General features: G+C 45.1%; 1 protein-coding gene across 1 annotated transcript; it reads left to right on the top strand.

Moving 5' to 3' along the window:
* Window positions 1–1,042: 1,042 nt before the first annotated feature.
* si:ch211-11n16.2 (zinc finger FYVE domain-containing protein 1) lies at window positions 1,043–17,688 on the top strand. Its single transcript, XM_062552355.1, has 11 exons — window positions 1,043–1,297; window positions 2,531–3,047; window positions 4,688–4,893; window positions 5,645–5,751; window positions 6,282–6,390; window positions 7,539–7,636; window positions 7,838–7,955; window positions 8,858–9,028; window positions 10,466–10,673; window positions 13,856–13,954; window positions 15,939–17,688. Exons 1-11 carry the CDS (start codon window positions 1,178–1,180, stop codon window positions 16,169–16,171), a joined length of 1,986 nt encoding a protein of 661 aa, XP_062408339.1. The 5' UTR covers window positions 1,043–1,177; the 3' UTR covers window positions 16,172–17,688.
* The last annotated feature ends 4,039 nt before the right edge of the window (window positions 17,689–21,727 follow it).

Raw genomic sequence — 21,727 nt, 5'->3', positions numbered from 1 at the left:
CATTAATTCACACGGGATTTCAGATTATTTCAAGCTGCTGTGAGCATTTCTGGTAGAATGGGTTCAGCCAAGGAGGGAATTTCAATCCATCATCTCAGTTTAACTGCAATGGCGCCACTTCCCTGCCTCTCTGTGACATGTGATATTTATAGATCTCTGCTAACAAATATTTAATGAACATTAGCAAGCTCCATGGAATACAGCATACCCTGTTGATCTGTGAAGAACTGCGCCCTAATACAAAAGCTGCACCACTTTTAACCTTTTCATTTTGGTTCTTATTTCAAAATACGGGAATAATTAGGCTAGGGCCTACATCATGCCCGTGCTTCTCTGTTGTGGACACAGAAGGGAAAGGTGGGTCCTTTATCTGGGTTTTTTTTCCCTAAAATAATCTAAAAATCATTTATTCATATGGATCGTACTTGCACCTTCTGCTAATATCAAGCCTCTGGCTAGCATAGGCCTGATTATAAGACAGTTTGACGGCAGGATTGTGCTGCTTCTTTCAGTGGGCCAAACCACTTTATGCCTGATCATCATCTGACTAGCCTATATGTTTTTAAAACACACACATACACGCACAGAGAGAGAGAGAGAGAGAGAGAGAGAGAGAGAGAGTGAGAGAGATGATAAATTAATATTTAAAAAACAATCATAGGCCTATATTAGCCTATTACAATGAAGACATTCTATTTCAAATTTTTAAAGAGTTAAGTGTGGCCTACCTACAGACTGCTTACATTGTTTATTTAAATAACCTATTTGGTAGCCTTTCAAATAGGAACGTTTTAAATGTTTAACATGAATTCGTACCAATCATAGATACCAACTCACAAGTAGCCTATGGCAATTGGCCTCTAAGCCAGTATAACGTAGCCAATCTTTATCAATAATAACATTTTGGCAGGCTACTATGTTGCTACAATGTTGTTAAAGTTTCCAGGTCGTTGCATTTCGTTTGCCACCTTGTTGCAACTACGCAGGTCTATCTGCCTTTCGGGCTGACGTAAGTGAACTGTCACAACCCGTCACAACCACTGCCATGGGAGAGGGGAAGTGTACATGCAAAATGCGTTTGTTGTTGTCTGTGAAGTTAGCGTGCTAGCCAGCTGCTTTATCAACAAAAGAGGGTCGGCTTTCTATCTAGGGATGGTACTAAGTGGCATGTCCAAATATGTCTGAGATGCTACTGAAAGAAATGGAGGAAATATCTCTTACGAGTCACCATAAAGGAATTGAAGAGAACAGTAGCGAGAGGAGTTTCCTTTTGGTTGACGAAAATGAAAACTTACAGGCAAGTTAGCTAACTTATCCTAGCTAACGAACGTACGCTTGGTTACGTTTAAAGTTGACAATTGCAACCTTCATTAGCGTTTGAAATGTGTTCGTTTGTAAAGAGATAGCTTAACCAATCAACGAAAACATCCTCATATCATGTGGTGTATATTGTTGCTGAGTCATGCAAGTTACCTTTACCCCAGAGTTGTTATTATGGGGTAGCACACGTGTTAGCTTAATATAGCTAGCATTTTGTATTTAGTCTTCTGTTGTTTTTCTCATGTTTGTTGCGGTGATGTAAGTTAGCTGATTGGCTGACAAGCTACAAGCTGTCACTCATCTCTTCAACACCCATACCACCAAATCATTATGTCGAAATGCCTCAGCGGTATTAACTCATTTACCAACGGCTCGGTCAAAGGTGCACTGTCTAGTTATAAGCAGCATTATACTTGCCACCTAAACAGTGTTGGTGGAATCTGAATCTGACAGGGTGGTCCTCATACCGTTAGCTTGTCGGGTCAATGTTAGCTATTCTTCGTTAGCCTGCAAGACATGCCAGTTGCAGTTGTTTAGAATAGCAACGACAAATCGCTGTCACACAGTTGCAAAGAAACTTCTGATTCAACTTCTAGTATTGCTTTCTAGCTTTGTCTGTAGCTTCATATTGCCTCAACTCCACCCGGACGGAAAGTACCTTGTAGTAATATGGGAGCGCCCCTGGTGTTCGGTTTACTCTGATGGCTTCCTTGGACAGTCACATGCCTCTCCAAGCTTATGAGTCATGGCTTGCTACCTGTGAACTCTGGTCACCTCTATTGTTATTAGTTATTGCAGGAGTTCCGTGTATTACTGCTGCACTAATAATTCCCACGTAACAACGTAACTTCAGAAATTATACAATGAAGTAAAGTGTATTTGTGGTGGTCAGAGACAGCTCTGCTGTGCTAGAGGATCTTTGTGGTGGGTCACTTACAACACTCCTTCCTCTTCTGTTGTAGCTGCTTTTAAGTAATCTGATTGGTTATGGCCAATGTACTGAATGTCCACCTTAACTGTCTTGCTACACAAAACAAAGCAGTGCAGTCTAGAAGCCTAGATTATTTTTCTGAGGCAGGGCACTCACTCCAGAAATCTTCACTTCAGGTTGAACACTTCAGGTTGAATCTCAGAACCCTTCAGAACCCGACTTAGGCTGAACCTTTGTCTGCCTGCTCCCCTGCACCCTCCTCTCTCCCACCCCTCTCAGGTTCGCGATGTCGAGCATTTCCTACAGAAGCTGGGCTGTGACGGTGACAGTGACAGCACCCCCGGCGTCAAGGTCCTGTCCATCTTTGGCAACACTGGCGATGGCAAATCCCACACACTCAACCACGTGCTCTTTGGCGGAGAGGAAGTGTTCGCTACCTCTCCCTCCCCCACCACCTGCACGGTCGGCGTGTGGGCTGCCTTCGAGCCCAGTCTGGGCCTGGTCGTCCTGGATACCGAGGGCCTCCTCGGCGCCACGACCCACCAGAACCGCCGCATGCGGCTGCTGCTGAAGGTGCTGGCCGTGTCGGACATTGTGGTGTACCGGACGCGGGCCGAGCGGCTGCACAACGACATGTTCCAGTTCCTGGGGAGCGCCTCGGCCGCCTACCTGCGGTACTTCACCCCGCAGCTGCGCGCCCTCTCCAGCCGCTGCGGCCTGGACGTGCCCCTCTCCAGCCTGGGGCCTGCCGTCATGGTGTTCCAGGAGACGTCACGCACTCAGCTGCTGGGACAGGGTAAGGGAGTGGGCAGAGCACACATGAGCACACTCAAGCTGACCTCAGATCACCTTCGCGCATGTATGCACTATGCAGATGTATGTCTGTTTTATTTGTCCATCTATCCATCTATTCGTCACTGTACCCATCCATATGTTCACCACTTGCTAACATAGAGCTTAGTAGAAGATGCCCACCGTGTCTCTCCTCTAACACACATGCAGTAGAAATGTTCTGCCTTCTAAACCGGAGCATCAAACCCATTTTGATCTGTTCGGCAGATCAATGTAGTATCCAAAAGAATCAGAGATGATCCACACACCAAAGAGCTAAGACAGCGCCTGTAAACAGTGCCACTAAACAGTGAGCCCATTTACATGACCATTATTAATCAGATAGCTGGGAATAATCAGATAATGGTAATAATCTGATCTGGCACATTGATTGACATGCACTTCAGTAATGCTATAATCGGAAAAACCTGGTTTACATGATTCCATCCATTACAGTAGTTGGATTTCTTTTAAGTACATGATGTAAAACTCAAACTTCCTGTTCTTTTCAAGTGCAAAATTACTCCACACTTCTTCTGAACCCCACCGTTGAAGTGTGTTCCCATTTCTATCTTTCCTACCGACGCGGAGATGGAGTATATTAAGGGTTTTCATCTAGTTACGCATACCATTGGTTTCCTCTTCACTCCAAGTTCACTCAAGTTCACATGAATTTATTGCTGCTACACGCCATGTTTGTTGTTATCTAGTTGCGTTTTGACTGCATCACATCCGTTTTCTACGATTTATACACATGCGTAGGTGTACAAGATCTAGCCTAAATAAATCTGATTAACATCATACTGTACATGCACTGAAGAATCAGATTATTGGGGGGAAATCTAGGTGTGGTTATCTGATTTCTCATATTCAGATAATGGCCCGTCTCTGATAAAGCATATCACATCGTGCTGTTTACATGACCAATTGAATAATTTAATAATTCCAGTAATCAAATAATGTTCAGATTATTAGGGCGCTTGTAAACAAGGTCACGGTGAATGGGAGCTTCCTGGTGTATGGATCAGTAATCAGTAGTTCGCAGGCCATTCCAGACAGGAAGAGTAGCCTTGAAAACTTCAGTCTGACTTAAGGGGTTGGGTGTACAAAAGTGACATTTTCAGTGAGCTCACCAACCCCATGGCAATATGGCCGTATTTTTACCCGTGGGATGGTGTTGATATATACATATGTGCACCTAAAAGGAGGGGAAGTGAACCATAGAACTTGAATGTTTCCGTTTCCTCTACTACTCTCCTCCGCTCCCATCAGAATGTGAAGTTTGTGCTTTTTGTTGTTAATTATACTTTGAAGTGAATAGCTGGCATGCTCATCAGGTCCCTGCCACCCAGCCTTTAGTTTAAAAACTGCGAATGCGCTACCCCTCTGAGTCTGGACGTGGGTTTTCTGTTTTTGGCTGACTCATTCGCGCTTCCATATGGCACCACGCCACTGCTGGCTTTTGGGCAGGCTCCTGGTAATCCCCGAGAGTCTCCCTCCACTTTATTCTTTAATTAAGTCAGCAAAGTATCTTTATTACAGTAAGCAGTATCTTCATCACATGATCTGAGAGCTGTTCCCCCCCCCCCAACATGTCCCTCACAGATAGCCAGGCCGACACACTGCTGCAGAAGCGCTTCCATGACCTCAGCCTGACCACTGAGGCCTTCAGCTCGGTCCAGTACGTGGGCACTCAGACCATCACGCCCCCTACAGACTACTCCCAGCTCCTGCACGCTGTCAGGCACCAGGTGAAGAACATGGCCACCCGCGCCCCACGTGCGCCAAGTATCGTCTTCAGCGCGCTGCAGGTAAGTGTGTGTGTGTGTGTGTGTGTGTGTGTGTGTGTGTGTGTGTGTGTGTGTGTGTGTGTGTGTGTGTGTGTGTGTGTGTGTGTGTGTGTGTGTGTGTGTGTGTGTGTGTGTGTGTGTGTGTGTGTGTGTGTGTGTGTGTGTGTGTGTGTGTGTGTGTGTGTGTGTGTGTGTGTGTGTGTGTGTGTGTGTGTGCGTGCAATTGCAATTGTGTACGTGTAACTACGATTGCTATTGCTGCCTTTGTGTGTCTGTCTGTATGTATGTATGTGTGGGCATATTCATACTTTATAGGCGTCTTTGAAGGTCTTCTGTATAGTCGAAATGTCTATATAGTAATATAGCAGAAGTGTGAGCACACTTAGTTATTTAGTGTGTGAATCTATTAATTTCTCTGGTCGTTGAACTGTTTGTAGTTTTACTTTAAGTGTGCGCTCATAGGGTGCATCTCATTCGTCTTTTATACATCCTTCCTTCCTTCCTCGGTCCTCGTCCTCACTGATCTACATAAAGAATGATGGGGCGGCATCAATGGGATGGGTCTATCCAGTGTTAGTTATACTGTAGATCAGTGGGAACGAGCCTGGAGGACCGAGCATCGAGGATCGAGGAGAGATGTTGAGAGGCACCCATAGTATAAAGTGTTAAACCATAGAGGCCAGTTATAGTGTGTACACTGTATGAAGACGATCTCCAGACTGTCCTCATCCTTGGCTCTCTTCTCTCTCTGTTTGTCCTCCTCCTGTCTTAGGCTCTGAGTGAGAGGTTCTGTGGGGACATTTCTGATGAGAGGGTCAGCGTCTACTCCTTCTTCCCCGATGAGTACTTCACCTGCCCCTCGGTTTGTCTCAGCTGCAAGTGAGTGCCCTGGAAGAGATCAATTTGCTGTTCTTAGTCGAGCTGGCACTATTTGAGCTAAATTAATGGAGTGAGCATCTGAGGAAGAATGGCCACTTTGGCGTATTAGAGGACTGCAGTTGGTTGTGAGCAGTCTGTAAGAGTTTGTGAAATTAGATTGAGCACATTGAGGATATCTCCGGAGATTATTTGGATGATTAGAAACATTAGCTCAGACTAAGCTATGACAATGCCCTCATTTCGCAGGAGGTTTTTTTTTCCCTGTCTTTGTTCTCCCTGACATAAAATATGATACATTTTCAAATGTAATGTGTTCACCAGAATGGAAAATAATACTTTTAGCTTGTATTATCCGAGAACTTGGACACAAACTTCATAACATTGGTACTTTTTGTAGCCATCTGTTTTCCTCCAGCGTTCGGGAAGTGAGATGTCAATTTCAGATGGGTGTAAAGATAAAAGAGCTCAAAGGTTGCCTTAAGTTCAGTGTAGAGACCTGAATGTGGTGTGTTGTTTTGTGACGCTCCTAGTGTGCGGTGCAAGAATGGCATGAACCACCAGAAGGACGGCGTGCACCACAGAGCTGACGGCTTGTGCCAGTATGCCCATCAGTACAACAACAAGGTCCTCATTTGTAAGGTAATAACCACTTTAAAACCAGCTATTACGGTACTCACAGAGTGTACCATCCAACTGCTCGTGTGATGGGGTTTCGCTGAAATAATGTAAATTAGTTACAACAAGGTGCTTGTTTGCAAAGTAATAACTCACCAAGACGAACTCTTACAGCAGAAATTTCAGGACCAGCTGTGTTTGTGATGGTTTCACTGAAACAATTTAGTATCGGTTAACAATAACAAGATTGCTGATTACAGTATGATAGCACTGTCAAATTAACTAGTGTGTCATACCTTTTTATACATCGAAACTTCCAGTGCAGCGAATCCAGATGTTTACCAGACCTACCTTTTTAGATGTTGAAAATTCACGATAACCTGTCTAATAATCAGTGATTAGGCCCAGTGGGTAGCAAAATGCCATTTCTATTTTGTCGCGATGTTAAGAGTGAAATCTACAGTATGTCAGATTTGAATGGGGTGAGTCATGCTCCATAGTCAGATTCCTATATTTCACTTTCGGACTGCCGCTGTCTCGGATGAGTCATTGTCGTCATTCTTCGTGTCCCATGTTTGTCACTGCACATGTGCCATGTGATCTGCGCGGTGGTGGCGAAGCGTAAACATTATCGCAGGTGTTTGGCAACACAAGAAATAATTCAGAGGGAGGAAACAGCAGTCGTGTGTGCCGTGTTCCCACTAAGTTGTTAACTGGAAGGTGCTTATACAAGCCTCCCCGAGAAGGCTGCCAGGACTGCATAAGGAAAACAAACGGGTCCATTCATTTGCTTTGGCAGGCAATCAGTGGGTAATCAGATCAGTGTAGAGGAGGAGGCTGAGTGACATTCTGAAGGTGTAAAGTGTATCACTACGGCCTTCATTCGAGCCTTATCAGATAATCAAAGCAAATCGAATCGGGACACATTATTTGAAAATTAATGCCTTTTACAAGAGTGGTGCATACATGTTTTGGTGGCTTTTTAGGATTTGTATTCTTTCTGCTCCAAGCTACCCTCATGTCTGTGGGAATTTCTTTTTCACTAGAGTCAGGGTTTTGAGCGACAGTTAGTAAGAGAACTTGTTGGTGTTTTATATATCGTTTCTCGGGTGAACTGAAGCGTTCCTTCTCACATTTATGTTTTTTTCTTGTGACCTCCGCTCTGCTCCCAGAGGTGCTATGAGGGGGGCCGGGAGATGATTGTGATACCCAAGACCTCAGCCTCAACAGACAACCCCTGGTTTGGCCTAGCCAAATATGCCTGGTCAGGGTGAGTGAGCCACGCACACACACACACACACACGCACACACACACACACACACAGACACACACACACACACACACTTGATTAAAACGTGATAAAGGTTTAATCCATATCCAAACATTCCATTAATTGACCGAAGAATAAGTATACCTAGATGCACATGACTATTCTACAATATGTAATAGTTACATACGGCCTTTTCTCAGGTATGTTCTCGAGTGCCCCACCTGTGGCATCATCTACCGCAGTCGGCAGTACTGGATGGGCAACCAGGACCCTGAGGGTAGTGTGGTGCGGACCGAGGTCAAGCACGTCTGGCCTGGGGTGAGACCACCCATCCACACACAGTCTGATTCCTTACTTTATCAGTTACCTTAAACAGTGCTGCTACTACACAGCTGCTCTATATGATGATGACATTAAAGGGACACTTCATCGATTAGCATTAAAGGGACACTTCACCGATTAGCATTACGTTTTGTATCTTTAGAAAACCAGTCATGTTTTTGAATGGTCGTGCATCATTCCCTCAGTTTGCCTTGAGATGGGAGAAATATGGATTTCAATGTTGGACTTCCTGCTTTCAAAAATCATCATTTTACATCATTGAAAGCAGGAAGTCCTATTCATGGGTTTCATTGAAATCCGTATTTCTCCCATCTCAAGGCAAACTGAGGGAATGATGCACGACCATTCAAAAACATGACTGGTTTTCTAAAGATACAAAGCTTAATGCTAATCGGTGAAGTGTCCCTTTAAGTGCCAATTGAAGAGAGTTACTCTACAAAACTTGTGTTCTATAACGACCACCATTGACTTGATGCAGGTAGTGTTTTCAAATTATTTTTCGTTGTCAATGTTGCGTTGTTTTGTTGCTGAATGTCCTGAGCTCCTCCAGAGACATCATAAGCCTAGACGTTACCCTTGAATATATCACCTGGCTGCACACAGCTACAGTAATTAATTACTCTGTTAAAGTTTAGCGACTTTCTTTTATGCTCGCTAAAAACGGAGGTGATAATGACAAAGTTTAGTTGCAAAGTTGCAAAAACCGTCTGGCTGCACTAGTAAAGTCTTTTCACAAAAAAAGCTGTTGGGCCCGTGACGTCGGACTTAAGAACTGAATAGCCTAGCGTGTCGGCCATTTCTTTGCCAGGCTGTGTAGCACGTTGTGTCTGCTGTGAGTGAAGTACTCTTATTGGACGTCTTCCCTCTCTCCTTTCCAGTCCGAGCTGTTCGCCACCGACCACCAGAATGCAGCGCAGCGGGTCCTGGACGGCATGAACTTCGTCATCCAGTCCGTGTCCGAGTACAGCACCGGACCCACCAAGGCCATCACGTCCTGGCTCACAGACCAGGTGGCGCCGCCCTACTGGAGGCCCAATGCAGAAATCATGGTGAGGCACCCTCACTAAGCTAGATTTAAGCCTCTGCGCTGAGTCCATGCAGTGGCTACGCAGTTGCCTCTAAACCGCCGTGAACCATTGTCTGTTCTGCGTCTCCCCTGCCTGCATTTGATTCTGCCTTTTTTTGCTTGGATTTTGTAAAGCTTATTGAGAAATAGACACAGTATGTTCCAATGACCTAGCTATTGGAACCAGAAAATAAGTCTGCAAGTTGTTTGCTAGGTGTCTGCCAGCCAGTTTATGTTATGTTAGCAAGCGAACAAAGAACTGCTTGCTGGTGCAGTCCTGATTTCAAAATGTTGCTGACAAACAGACACCACACAATCTGATAGCTCCATCAGTGTATCCAAAAGTATGTCTAACTAGCATGTTGCTACTAGCCACAGTAGACTACTAGAGCACACTAGCTGTAAACACACTGGGCGAGTTTACCAATCACAACCCTTGTGGTCTGCGTCACCTTGATGCAAAGTTACCATTTTTTGGATGGTGCACATAAAGCGACAGCACGGCTTGGAGAGGTACACGACACGGCAGGGGACTCTGATGAGCTACGCCGTCGATTTTTACACAGGAGCATAAATCAAGCTTATATCATGCAGTAGTTGCATCATCCAGTACTTGTGTATCATGCGTGGGCATTTATCTTCGCTACACTGTGTTGTGTTGCGTTGCCTTTTCACACTTGGAACTGAACAGATTCTTGCTAATAAAGCTGTCTGTGTGAAAGGTATGTGAAAATGGATGATGTGCTTGTAATTACTTTCTCAAGGACAGAATGACATTTTCCGACATCCCACAATATGAAATCCAAAACAGGAACCCCTCAGTGTTCCTGTTGATTTGGAACAAAAAAGAAATGACTGCCTGTACTCTTTACTTGAACATTGTGTGACTCATGTTTTATTGCTGAAGTGCTTCTTTTTTCAACTATTTATCACCACAATTCATTTTCCAAAAGCAGCCAGCTGTGCTAGCCTTGGTGCTATCACCATGGATACAGGTTGTCATTACCCTCTCTCGTTTTCTTCCTCTGTTTGTCTCTACGCTCACCCCCTTTTCTCTGTCTCTACTTCTCTTCTTCTGCTCTACCAACATCCTGTCTTTCTCTCTCTCTTTCTTTTCATGTTCTTCATCCTTTTTTTTTCTCATAATCTTCCATGTTTATCTCTCTCCTTTGACCCATCCTACTATTTCCATAACTCCTTGTACCATCTCATCTTTCTTTCTTTGTTTCTCTCTCTATCCCTCTCTCTCTCTCTTTCTCTCCCCTCTCTTTATCTCCCTCTCCGTCCCTCCCTCCCTCTCTCTCTCTCTCTTTCTCTCCCCTCTCTCTCCCCTCTCTCTTTATCTCCCTCTCCGTCCCTCCCTCCCTCTCTCTCTCTCTCTCTCTCTCTCTCTCTTGCTGTCTGTCTGTGTCCGTATCAGGCGTGCCATGCCTGTGAGAAGCCCTTTGAGGAGCTGGAACGGAAGCACCACTGTCGTGCGTGTGGCGAGGGCTTCTGCCAAGCCTGCTCGTCCCGCTCCATGCCCGTACCGGAGCGCGGCTGGGGCGGCGGGCCCGTGCGCGTCTGTGACGCCTGCTACCGCCAGGGAGGCCCCAGCACCACCACCACCATCGCTACCACCAACCAAGGTAAACAGCCCAGACCATCCCAGACCCGTTGCCTGGCACACTGAGCAAAGCAAAATGGTGCTAAGTGCAAAAATAAGCAGTCAGATTGTTTGTTAGTCATGGGCATCACGAGGGGAAGCCATTGCCCCTGGTGCAAGAAAGGGTGTGTTGGGAAAGTGTTTTTCAAGTAATCAGAAAGCGGTCAGAATGTAGGTTTTTTCTAAGGCATTCATGTGAGAACATTTTCATGTGATCTTTGGACCTTCTTAACTGTCAAAGGTGGAAAGAAACAAATTGAACAAGATAGACATAATGTTCCTTGATTTGTGCTTTATCTACCTTATATCTGGTCATTGACCTTGCATTTCTCTCTCTCACTCTCTCTCTCTCTCTCTCTCTCTCTCTCTCTCTCTCTCTCTCTCTCCCCATCTCTCTGTGTGATGTTCATCTTCTATCTGAAGCTTTTAGATGAGGCTCTCAGAGCAGCAAGACAAGCATGACTCATACCCCTGTTAAACATTAGCATAGGAGGATCTCACTTCTAATGGGGAAATCTAGTTATGGCAATGTCAATGTTGAAAACCTCCATCATCTCTTATGAGCGGTCAACCCACTCTGGACCATTTGAGAATGTCTACATTTAGTGAGCAAATTCAGGTTTAGTCGAGAAGAGCAGTAAAGTCCTGCTTTTAATGGGCTGTCATTTATGGTTGCCTAGAAACATTAATTCCTGCGAACAAGTCGTTGTGACCTAATACCTCCCACTGTAGAGAAGCAAGAAAAAAAAAAACTCCTACCCTTATTAAATCTGAAAATCTCATGTGTATATTTTGTGGCAGCCTTGTAATTGGCTCTCAGAAATGGTTGCCAGTATTGAGGGCCGTTCCGAAGTTTTTAGGCCTCCATTTAAAGTGTCATAAGTGTCTGAACTGCAATTTATTGTCTTCTCCAGCACTTCATAGCACTAGTGATACAGTATGTCTCGTTGGACTGGTAAATTGGTAAATGCAGTGTGTCACTTTTAGAACTAAAGCATGTTCGGTATGGTTCAATGGATCAACATTAAAGGGATATTCCGCCATTTTTGGAAATACGCTCATTTTCCACCTCCCCTCGAGCAAAACAATCGATATTTACCTTGTTCTCGTTCATCCAGCCATTCTGTGAGTCTGGCGATACAACTTTTAGCTTCAGCCTAGCATAGATCATTGAATCGGATTAGACCATTAGCTTCTCGCCTGCTAGCTTCATGTTTAAAAGTGACTAAGATTTCTGGTAATTTTCCCATTTAAAACGTGTCTCCTCTCAAGTTAGAAAGTGCAATAAGACCAACTGAAAATGAAACCTGGCGTTTTTCTAGGCTGATTTGACATGGAACTGCACTCTCATCTGGCGTAAGCAGGGGTTAAATTGGGATTGGTTATGTGGGGGGGCTCTGCCCCGTACCCGCCTCCGGCCTGCCCAAATATACAGTACATTTGTAAAATACCCTCTAATTTGATAACCATACCATATTGCCCCCCATACCGTATTGTTATTGTTTATTATTGTGTAGCCTATATTGTTTTGAAGAAAATTCTGTGGGGGTCTGGGGGTCCTCCCCCAGAATTTTTTTACTATCATACATGTTATTTGCTACATTCTAGTGCATTTTAATGGGTTGTTAGCTGACTTTACAGAGGTAGGTTGAGCCATAATATTTAAAATCATGTCACAATGTTAAGGTGAAAAATCAGCATGTGGAGAAATGTTCAATATGTTGGTGTAAATATTGATCCCTCCACAAACAGACACATAATTACTAGTAGCTAAAAATGTTTTGTCATTTGTGTACTGATTTCAAGACTATTACACTTAGTCATATCTTTAATGGGGTGTGTAGGTCTCTAATTGATTGCACATTAGTGGTGTGTGCAATTGAGTGCCTGTCGCTTTAAGAAATACGTGAGGGTGATTAGCCTTCATTCTCACGGTTTTACGCGAGTGAAACAAAGTTGCATAGTGCATGACAAGGATATTTGGATGCAATTCTTTATGCTTTCTGTGTCATTAGATAAAATACATGTTCAAAACACTAACAAGTCGAAGAAAATCGTTCTGGGATCATATAAGAGATGAGTGTTTTGCAGTGTTCCTTTATGATTTTAGTGAGCACTATGACTTTAGTTAGCAAGCTCTTTCCAGGTACAGTTGCGTAGAACGCGGTGGGCAGCACAGATAAACGTGCCGCACCACTAGCCTCAACTACTCGCTGAGGATCAAGTATCAAATCAGTCGCGAGTGTTTAGTGTTCTAGAATCTCTGATCGCGAATGCCCTACTGAGCTTTGAGAGGTCGTCTTGCTATCAGGAAAACTAGACGGTTTTTGTCAATTGTTAAAAATAGATTGTTTAATCAGAACTGAAAAGCGTGAAAAAGGTTCGTTGCTTGTGAGTTGTGATCATGTGTCAAAGTCTTATGTGCCGGGGCTCAGCCCCGGAGAGCCCCGGCCCAATTTAATCACTGGGCGTAAGAATCGAGGCAACTTGCAAACGTACCATAGGCGTAGTGATATCGTACGCAGCATCTGAAAATAGTCCCCATAGACAACAAGCAGTAGTAGTGCCAGTAGTGTGCAAGTTGCCTTGATTATTACGCCAGATGAGAGTGTAGTTCCATGTCAAATCAGCCTAGAAAAACGCCAGGTTTCATTTTCAGTTGGTCTTATTGCACTTTCTAACTTGAGAGGAGACACGTTTTAAATGAGAAAATTACCAGAAATCTTAGTCACTTTTAAACATGAAGCTAGCAGGCGAGAAGCTAATGGTCTAATCCAATTCAATGATCTATGCTAGGCTGAAGCTAAAAGTTGTATCGCCAGACTCACAGAATGGCTGGATGAACGGGAACAAGGTAAATATCGATTGTTTTGCTCGAGGGGAGGTGGAAAATGAGCGTATTTCCAAAAATGGCGGAATATCCCTTTAAGCCGCACATTGTGGGTCAGGTGATTGCAAGACCTATATATGCCCCTTTAACAAATGTATTCACCATTTGCCTGATGACGACCCAGTAGGGTCGAAACGTTGCCTGTTTTTTAAGCATTGAACTGGAGCAAATAGCAGTGTTGTGGACGTTATATGCTTTTTATTGAAGCTACCCTCCATTTGTCCTGCACCTGCAAGGTGGGATTTCAGCATTAAGCCGCGTCTCCTTTCTTGCAGTGGCCCAGTTGGAGCCGCGCGCTCTAATGGCACGTAAAGTGACGGAGGTGGCCCAGTCAACACTGGACATGGTGTCCACCGCTGTGGACTACCCCTTGTGTAAGTATGCGCCCGCCCACACACACACACACACACACACACACACACACACACACACACACACACACACACACACACACACACACCCTCCTACAGTCTCCTCAGAGGCTCACAGGGCCCTCGTGGCTGCACTCCGATAAAGTCGGTCATTACCCTGTCAGTTTCCCCCACGCCCAGCAACACAGTCGTGCCTCATACCGATATGAGAGTCTGGGGGCAAAAATTGCGGCTCTAGTAGCAGCCAGCTTCCAAAAAGGGGAGTTATTTTTGGAAGCCATGATGAAAGGTTTTGCGCTGCGTTTGTGTGGGCGCGCGTGGAGCGGGCGCTGTTGAGCTGGGGCCGAGTCGGACAGTAATTACGTGCGGAGAACTGATTTGGTCAGCAGCGGCAGCACGCTGGCTGCTATCGCACCGATCCCCCTGCGTTCACCCCAGCGCAACGCCACAGATTGGGGGGGGGGGAAATATATTTTCATTGTACTCGCTGAGCGCTCGCGAGTCAGCGTTTTTTCTCCTCTCTAGATATAATGATTTCCGGCAGGCATTTTTGTAAAGCCAGCATGAAACATTCAGAGAGCTTCTGTCAATTATATTATACATTTGTCCTGTATCCATGGCAGTAAGTGCAAGAAATGAAGCATTGAATAGATAGGGTTGTTATTACAAATTTAGCACAGTTTCCTTTTGGTTGGTGTAAATATATTATATTTCCTCTTCTGTTATTTATGCCCATATTGATGTGCTTTCAGGGCCATGTTCACTAAGCCTTTTAGACTAAAAGAAGCACTTCCCGATTTAAGAAGAAAATAATAGGCACACCAGTCACAGTGTTTTTTTTTGTTTTTTTTTGACTAGAAGAGTATTTCTGGGAGTGTGGGAGAACTAAATAGTCTAGTAGTTGAGCACATGCAAAGAGCAACTCCCATACCGATGGAAAAGGGTTGTTTCAGTTATTGCACTCACAGTGTTGCGAAAGTACTGAATTACTGTAAGTTATACCATCTCAGTCACAATGCAACGACATCTTTAACCAAGTGAAACAACCAATTGGGTACCAAAATGAAATTGAATCTAAATTATTGTTGTAATTATTATTAGTTGATTGTAAAATTAAACTCCTGTACACAAACATATCATACATATCACTACAAATCATAATGAAAGTACAAATGCAATGATAATGTGTGTTAATTAACGTAAAGCCTTTGTCTCACACATTCATTTATTTATTAATATTTATATGCTTACTTATCATCCTTTGTGGTCGGTTGTGAAGAGAGTGCCTACTCAATAGGCACAGAACTGTTTCTCATGGACCAGTCACTGAATGTAAAGCTTGTGTGTGATGCTTTACACTTTGCCATAGCAACTGAGTCACTCTCTGAGCTTAGGATTCCTCAGTGAAAGTTTTTTCCCTCAACAGCTCTGTGAGTATGACGTATGGGAAAACTGTTGGTTAGAAACGTGTTGTGCCACTTGGGAATACTCAGAGTGGAATGATGAAATGCTTTAGGAATATGGCCCCTGATTGTTTTGAAAGAGCATTATGTCCTAGGACATGTAACGTACAGTGCCACGGCTTATTATTCGGCCTTTGAACATTTTAGAGCAGAAGCGGATCAACAATTAAGGTTCTTGTCAGTGCAAGACAACCGTTTAAATGAGAGCCGCAGCAACACCATGGATAAGAAACACCCCGTTGAAAACAGTGGCGGTGGTGGTAACATAGTGGTTAAGGACCTTGGGTAGCATACAGTAGTCAGAAAAATTGTATGTTCAATTCCCAGTTTCCCACCCTTGTGCCCTTGAGCAAGACACCTAACCCCAACATCAATGTGAACTTACATCATTGACACATGTAAGTCGCTTTGGATAAAAAGCGTCTGCTAAATGAATGAATGTAAATGTGAAACAGGACTTTACTGTCTCCTCTTCTGACATCCCCCTCTTCTCTCCGTCCTCCCCCGTCCCCCCCCCCTTACAGGTTTTGTGAAGGGCGTGGCGCGACCTGACTACTGGATCCCCGATCACGAGATCGTCGAGTGCCACCAGTGCCACAAGGCCTTCACGCCCAGCATCCCCAAGCACCACTGCCGGGCCTGCGGGCAGGGCGTGTGTGGCGGCTGCTCGGCCCAGAGCCGGCCCGTGCCCTCCCGCGGGTGGGACCACCCGGTGCGGGTGTGTGACGACTGTGCCGGGCAGAAGGACAGCCTGTAGAGGAAGCCTGGGAAGCCTTAGACAGACACTCATTCATATACACAGACTCGCATATATAGACATACAATATACATACATACATGCATACACGCAGGCATACACACACACACACACACACACACACCCTCTCTCTCACACACACACATACTTGCCAAGGAGTCTGAGCTGTCCAAGGCTGGCTGTTCCTCTGTTCCTTCTGTCTACGCCTCTTGATGGAAAAGCTGATGCCGTTGTCAGTAGCGATAGGTGTAGTAAAGTCCTCCGCATGACCAGCATCAGGGAAGAACTTCACCACTATCCACTCAGCCACGAGCCTTCTGATTCAGGTGACCCCTTCCTCTCGCCCTGCATTTGTGATCTCGGGGCCTAGCTGACCACGTGGGAAATTCAGGACATGTAGTTAACCCATTCTGCAGCATTTTAAAACCAGTAAGAAGACAAGAGAAACACGTTAATTAATCGTCGTATAAACAACTTTTTGTTTTTTATTCGACAGGGAAATGAGCAAAACTATGTATGATTTCATTTGTTTAGACCTTGCTGCTTTTGAGTGTACTGTAGCTCTGGTGGAGGTGACGACAAACGGGAAGGGATGGGTTGTCATCTACACGTCCGCAGATTTGCGTTTTGGAAGGACGTTGGCCGAGCCGAGCCAAGCCGCACCTCACCTTATCGCGGGACTTTGTCCCCATACACTGAGCACTTTTTTTTTTCTTCTTCCTGTCGCCAATCCTGGGCACTGGAACGTGCCGCATAGGACACACAGTCCTCAGCGGACACAACTCGCTTCCGCTGGGGGGCGAACGCCAGGCCACGTGACGAATAATAAGCATTTAAGCACGATGCCGTGTAGTTAACATTCCAGTGATGGTCGATGTTGGCGATAGTCGTCGTCGTCGTCTTCTTCGCACTGCACCTCTCAGTTCCTAATCGTATCCAGTGGGTTAACGTTTTTTTTTTTTCCAGTGAGATAGGCGAAAAATTAACACTTATATTTTTCTCATCTCATCTGCAGTGTGATGAATTTGTTTCTGCAACATGTACTCTTACCCAGTGGAACTCGCATTGGTCAATCATAATGGAGCGCGAGGCTGCTGTGTGGTGCGGGGTGGCGAGCTCGCTCGTGGTCTGCAGTGCAGTGCACTGTGGGTGCCCTGCCCGGCCTCCGAATGCCGAGTTCTATTGAGTTAAAGCTGAGATTGCTGAGGGAGAGGCTCTAGTCCCCTAAAGCATTTTTAATGCTCCATCTGTGTCCCAGTATCTCAGTCTCTCGCTTGTCCTTTTTCTCTCCATCATAGACTCTCTTACACGCTCACTGGAAATGTAGCAGTCATGTTAGTCCTTTAGACACGCCCCTGGAACTGGATATGCAAATGCAAGACTGTACAGTTATTAACCAAAGCTATGATTTTTAAATTGTACATAATTGATGTTTTGCCCCGGACAATCTGTGTTTTTTTTCTGCTTCCTTTTAATAAGTATTAAAGATGATCATAAACATTTTGAGTCTCCCCTAACAGCAGTTTGTGTGTGATGGTGTTTTTTGGGTGGTTCATGCGATTTGGATCATGTGTCGTATAGCGCCTTCGTGCCATATGGGATGTTCGGAAATTCCAACCTCTGACAGGAAAAATAGCTTGAACGCAAAGTCGGATCAGATTTTTTTGCAATTCATGGTCTTGTGCCCCAAGGTATCCGACTTGACGTCACTATCATATTCTGCCTCCCTTGCAACAACACGAGAGGAATCTCACTGTCATACAAATAGGCAAGGTAGTGTATCTCTAAATTAGCACTACAGATAGAAACACTCACCCGACACGTTTCCTTCTCGCTTAACCATAGTACGCCTTTCTATTAACGTAATGTATACATTTCCTGTATTTGCTTTCCGAGCTGATCTCATGAACGCACTTTTTTTTTTAGGTCGGGAGTTTAAAGTCGGGTCCTCCCGAGTTTACAGACAGAATGAAGGCACTAATAGTGGCCATTAGTGTAAGAGAGCCACACATAAGCAGACATTTCAAAAGAAGCATTGGCTCCTACTAGCTGTCTGAAAGTTCTGGAAGGAATGCTGGAAGCCAGGTTTTAATTTGGGATTTTACTATCCTCTACCACTGGACTGTGAAAAGAACACAAGTAAAAAAAAAACCACGAATTTCAAACAAGCAGATGTTCTACTTATCAATTCCGTTGAGGCACATGTGCTGTTTATGCTGTGGTTGGCTGGCATTGCTGGTATTGACTGAAGGGCATTTCAAGGTGAGGATCCAGGTTTCCTGGCAGACAGTGTGTAGAATAATAATACTTGCTAAAACAGAATCTACAGTAGAGCTTTGAGTTCCCGTTCTGACAAGTCTATATGCCTTTGTTCAACTTCTGTTTATTGTTTATCCACTGCAGGCATTATGGATGAACTCTTGTTTGGAACCATGTCACAGCTCAAGGATGACTAAATAAAATAAAAATGAAGAGTTGAAATTTAAAAAAAAAAGAATCCCATAGATGAGATTGTCTGCTCTTATGTTCCTTGGTAATATGGAAAATGATTTTCTTTATACACACAGAAAACTCAGGTCACTTGAGAAAAATGTATTCCAGACCAAGGCTCTTACATCAGCTTACTGAAAAGCTGGGTCCACATAATAAATTAGGGGGAAGCCCTCTGGTCAAATGATTCAAATTATTCAGATAACTGAAAGGCTGGTCATTACGATAAGGCCCACTGACCTACAACTCTTTCTATTGCTTAGAAAAATCCAAACTGGGTGGTTACTGTGATTCACCACTAGAGGGAGTCCAAGCCTTCTCTTTGTGCTCCTGTGTGCTCACCACTAGACTATTGCAAGTTGTGCTTGACACAGTGATTCCGATGAATCGTTAGGAGTATGAATAAAGAGACACATATCAAAATCCAGAGATAAAACAATCTTTAAACAAAAGGACATATAAGAGCATTATGGCTCCTCTCTTTTTCTCTCATTCACGCTCTTGCTCCCTCTCTCTCTGCATCTCTCTCTCTCTCTCTCTCTCTCTCTCTCTCTCTCTCTCTCTCTCTCTCTCTGTGTCACTGTGATTTATGGTCATGTGTGTAATATACCTGCAGTCTCCTTTTTGACTATAGCTATTAACAGACCACAATTCCCTTGGCATTTTCAGCCACTGAAGTGTACATATAGTACACTTATGTAGTCTGCACTGAAGTCAAACTTTCAGTGCTCATTTTCAGTGTAATGTTTTGTTATGTATTGATGTTCTGAACTCATAAATAATGTAATATTAATGCTTCATGCCAAGGAGAACATTACAACACTACAAAAAAAGAAAGAAGCCAGCCAAAGATGAATCAATGAAATATCTAAAACATGACGGACTGCACGGTGTTGGAGAGAGATGGACAGAGACAGAGCCAAGGTAGTATCATCATACAGCATGAAGGGGGGGGGGGGGGGGGGCAAGTCAAAAAGTGTAAATACTGCTCTTCTCTTTCACACTTCCTGTCATGCACACTCAGGTACAGTGCTTGTGTGCGTATACAATTACATCCAAATAGAAAGCAAATGAACACGGCTCAGTAGTCTTGATCCTGAAGGTGACCTGTAACCATCCCCCTGTCTCAGGGTGAGTATCTCATTCTTCCCTGGGGGAGGGAGGACTTCTGTGGCTGATGGTGGGGGTGTGTGTGTGGGGGGGGTGTAGTGGGGGCCTTCTGTTGAATAACCCCTTGGCTGCTCATTCTTTCGGGGTTGACTGAAGAAATGGGTCATCTGTGGAAGGTCTGTGCGACCACTGTGGCTCATTATGTTCCTATAACACAGTTCTTGACCTCATTAATGTCTCTCCATCTTGCATAAACCGCGGTGTCTGCATTGTGTGCTATTGTGTTGTCTGCACTCATATTTTGGGGACTTTGTCTGTACTCGCATTTGGCGACTTTTACCAGCATATCAACTGCATCTCAATAAAAGCGCATGGCAATTTAGCCTTTTTAGAACTCTACCCTTCACCCTTTCCAGATATGTTGGAGGAGAGCTTTCATAAGCTATCAAAGAGTTATGTGAAGTCTCCCAAAGCCCTTTGATCACCACGAACTGCATGCAGCAGCCACTGAGTTTAGTCTGGGTCTGGCTCAGTTCTGGTCCTGATCCGGATCCGGATCCGAATGAGTGCCAGATCTGTTCTGGAGTCGGGCCTCGGCCTGGCAGCGCCTCTGCCCCTGGGAGACTGTCGTCAGCGTGACAGCTCGTAAATCATCTCCCAGTGGCGTTAGCACTCGCCATTTAGCTCGGCGACTCATCCATGTCCCGCTGAAATCTGACGCCCCAGCTTATCTGCACTCTCATGTCTGTGTGTGTGTATGTCTGCATTGTCCTGGGCTGTGGTGTGTGTGTGTGTGTGTGTGTGTGTGTGTGTGTGTGTGTGTAGGCTGGACTCGATTAGCATTTTGAGTCTGGTTGTGAATGTCATCTAAAAAGCACCATCTGTCTGTCTGTCTGTCTGTGTGCTTGTCTTCAGCCATCATCTGCCTCCTCTGATTCTCAGTGTGTGTCTCTCTCTCTCTCTCTCTCTCGCTTGGATTTTGCTCCCTCTCAGCATACTGATATGTCCCCTCCCCTGTCATTCTCCCTCTCACGTTGTTGCTGACCTGCACGTTTGTCCATTTCCATAGCTTCCCTAGGTTCTCGGTGTTCTGTGTCCACTTGTGTGTGTGTGTGTGTGTGTGTGTGTGTGTGTGTGTGTGTGCGTGCGTGTGTGTATGTGTATGTGTTATGTGTATATCTGTGTGTGTATGTGTGTGTGTGTGCGTGTGTGTGTGTGTGTATGGGTATGTGTGTGTGTTATGTGTATATCTGTGTGTGTGTGTGTGCTTGTGTGTGTGCGCGCATGTGTGTGTGTGTGTGTGTGTGCACACGTGTGTGTGCGTGTGTGCGTGTGTGTGTCAGTTTGTTCCCAGGTTGCTCCTGCACAGCCTCTCGTCTGAATGCCCCAAAGTCTGTCTTCCTGTCTGTTTTGTGTTTGGCCTGTGTCAGCTCTGTCCACCCCCCCATCCCCCTCTTCCCCCCAGGCCTCCGGCGCTCCCTCCCCAGTCATGATGCCCGTGTACACCCGGGTCTCTGTGTGCCAGCCTTTAGCATTCAGCCCGAGATGGAGGGCCCCCCCCTGCGGCCATCATGAATGACAACCGCTGGCACAGGCTCCGGGGAGCTGGCACTGCCAGGGCCGGCCACTGCCAGGGCACAGGGACTTAGGCCTGAAGAAAGAGAGCGAGAGAGAGAGAGAGGTTCGGAGGGAGGGAGAGAGAGAGTGGTGAGTTGTAGAGAGAGAACTCACAGGGAGAGAAGAGAGGTTTGGAGAGAGAGAGAGATAGAGAGAGGTGGGTTGTAGAGGCAGGGAGAGAAGAGAGGTTTGGAGAGAGAGAGGTGGGTTGTAGAGGCAGGGAGAGAAGAGAGGTTCAGAGAGAGAGAGAGAGAGAGAGAGAGGTGGGTTGTAGAGGCAGGGAGAGAAGAGAGTTTCGGAGAGAGAGAGAGAGAGAGTGAGAGAGAGAGAGAGGTTTGG

Source organism: Sardina pilchardus, chromosome 13, assembly GCF_963854185.1.
Source record: "Sardina pilchardus chromosome 13, fSarPil1.1, whole genome shotgun sequence".
Classification (NCBI taxonomy): Eukaryota; Metazoa; Chordata; class Actinopteri; order Clupeiformes; family Clupeidae; genus Sardina; species Sardina pilchardus.
Note: the sequence above shows the minus strand (reverse complement) of the source record. Positions and strands in the feature narration are given on the sequence as shown.

Excerpts from the sequence above, each read along its gene's own strand:
- si:ch211-11n16.2 (XM_062552355.1), top strand. The coding sequence starts at position 1,178 with ATGTCTGAGATGCTACTGAAAGAAATGGAGGAAATATCTCTTACGAGT. Across the intron at positions 7,956-8,857 it reads TCAAGCACGTCTGGCCTGGG|TCCGAGCTGTTCGCCACCGA; the intron begins GTGAGACCACCC and ends TCTCCTTTCCAG. Across the intron at positions 10,674-13,855 it reads CATCGCTACCACCAACCAAG|TGGCCCAGTTGGAGCCGCGC; the intron begins GTAAACAGCCCA and ends CCTTTCTTGCAG.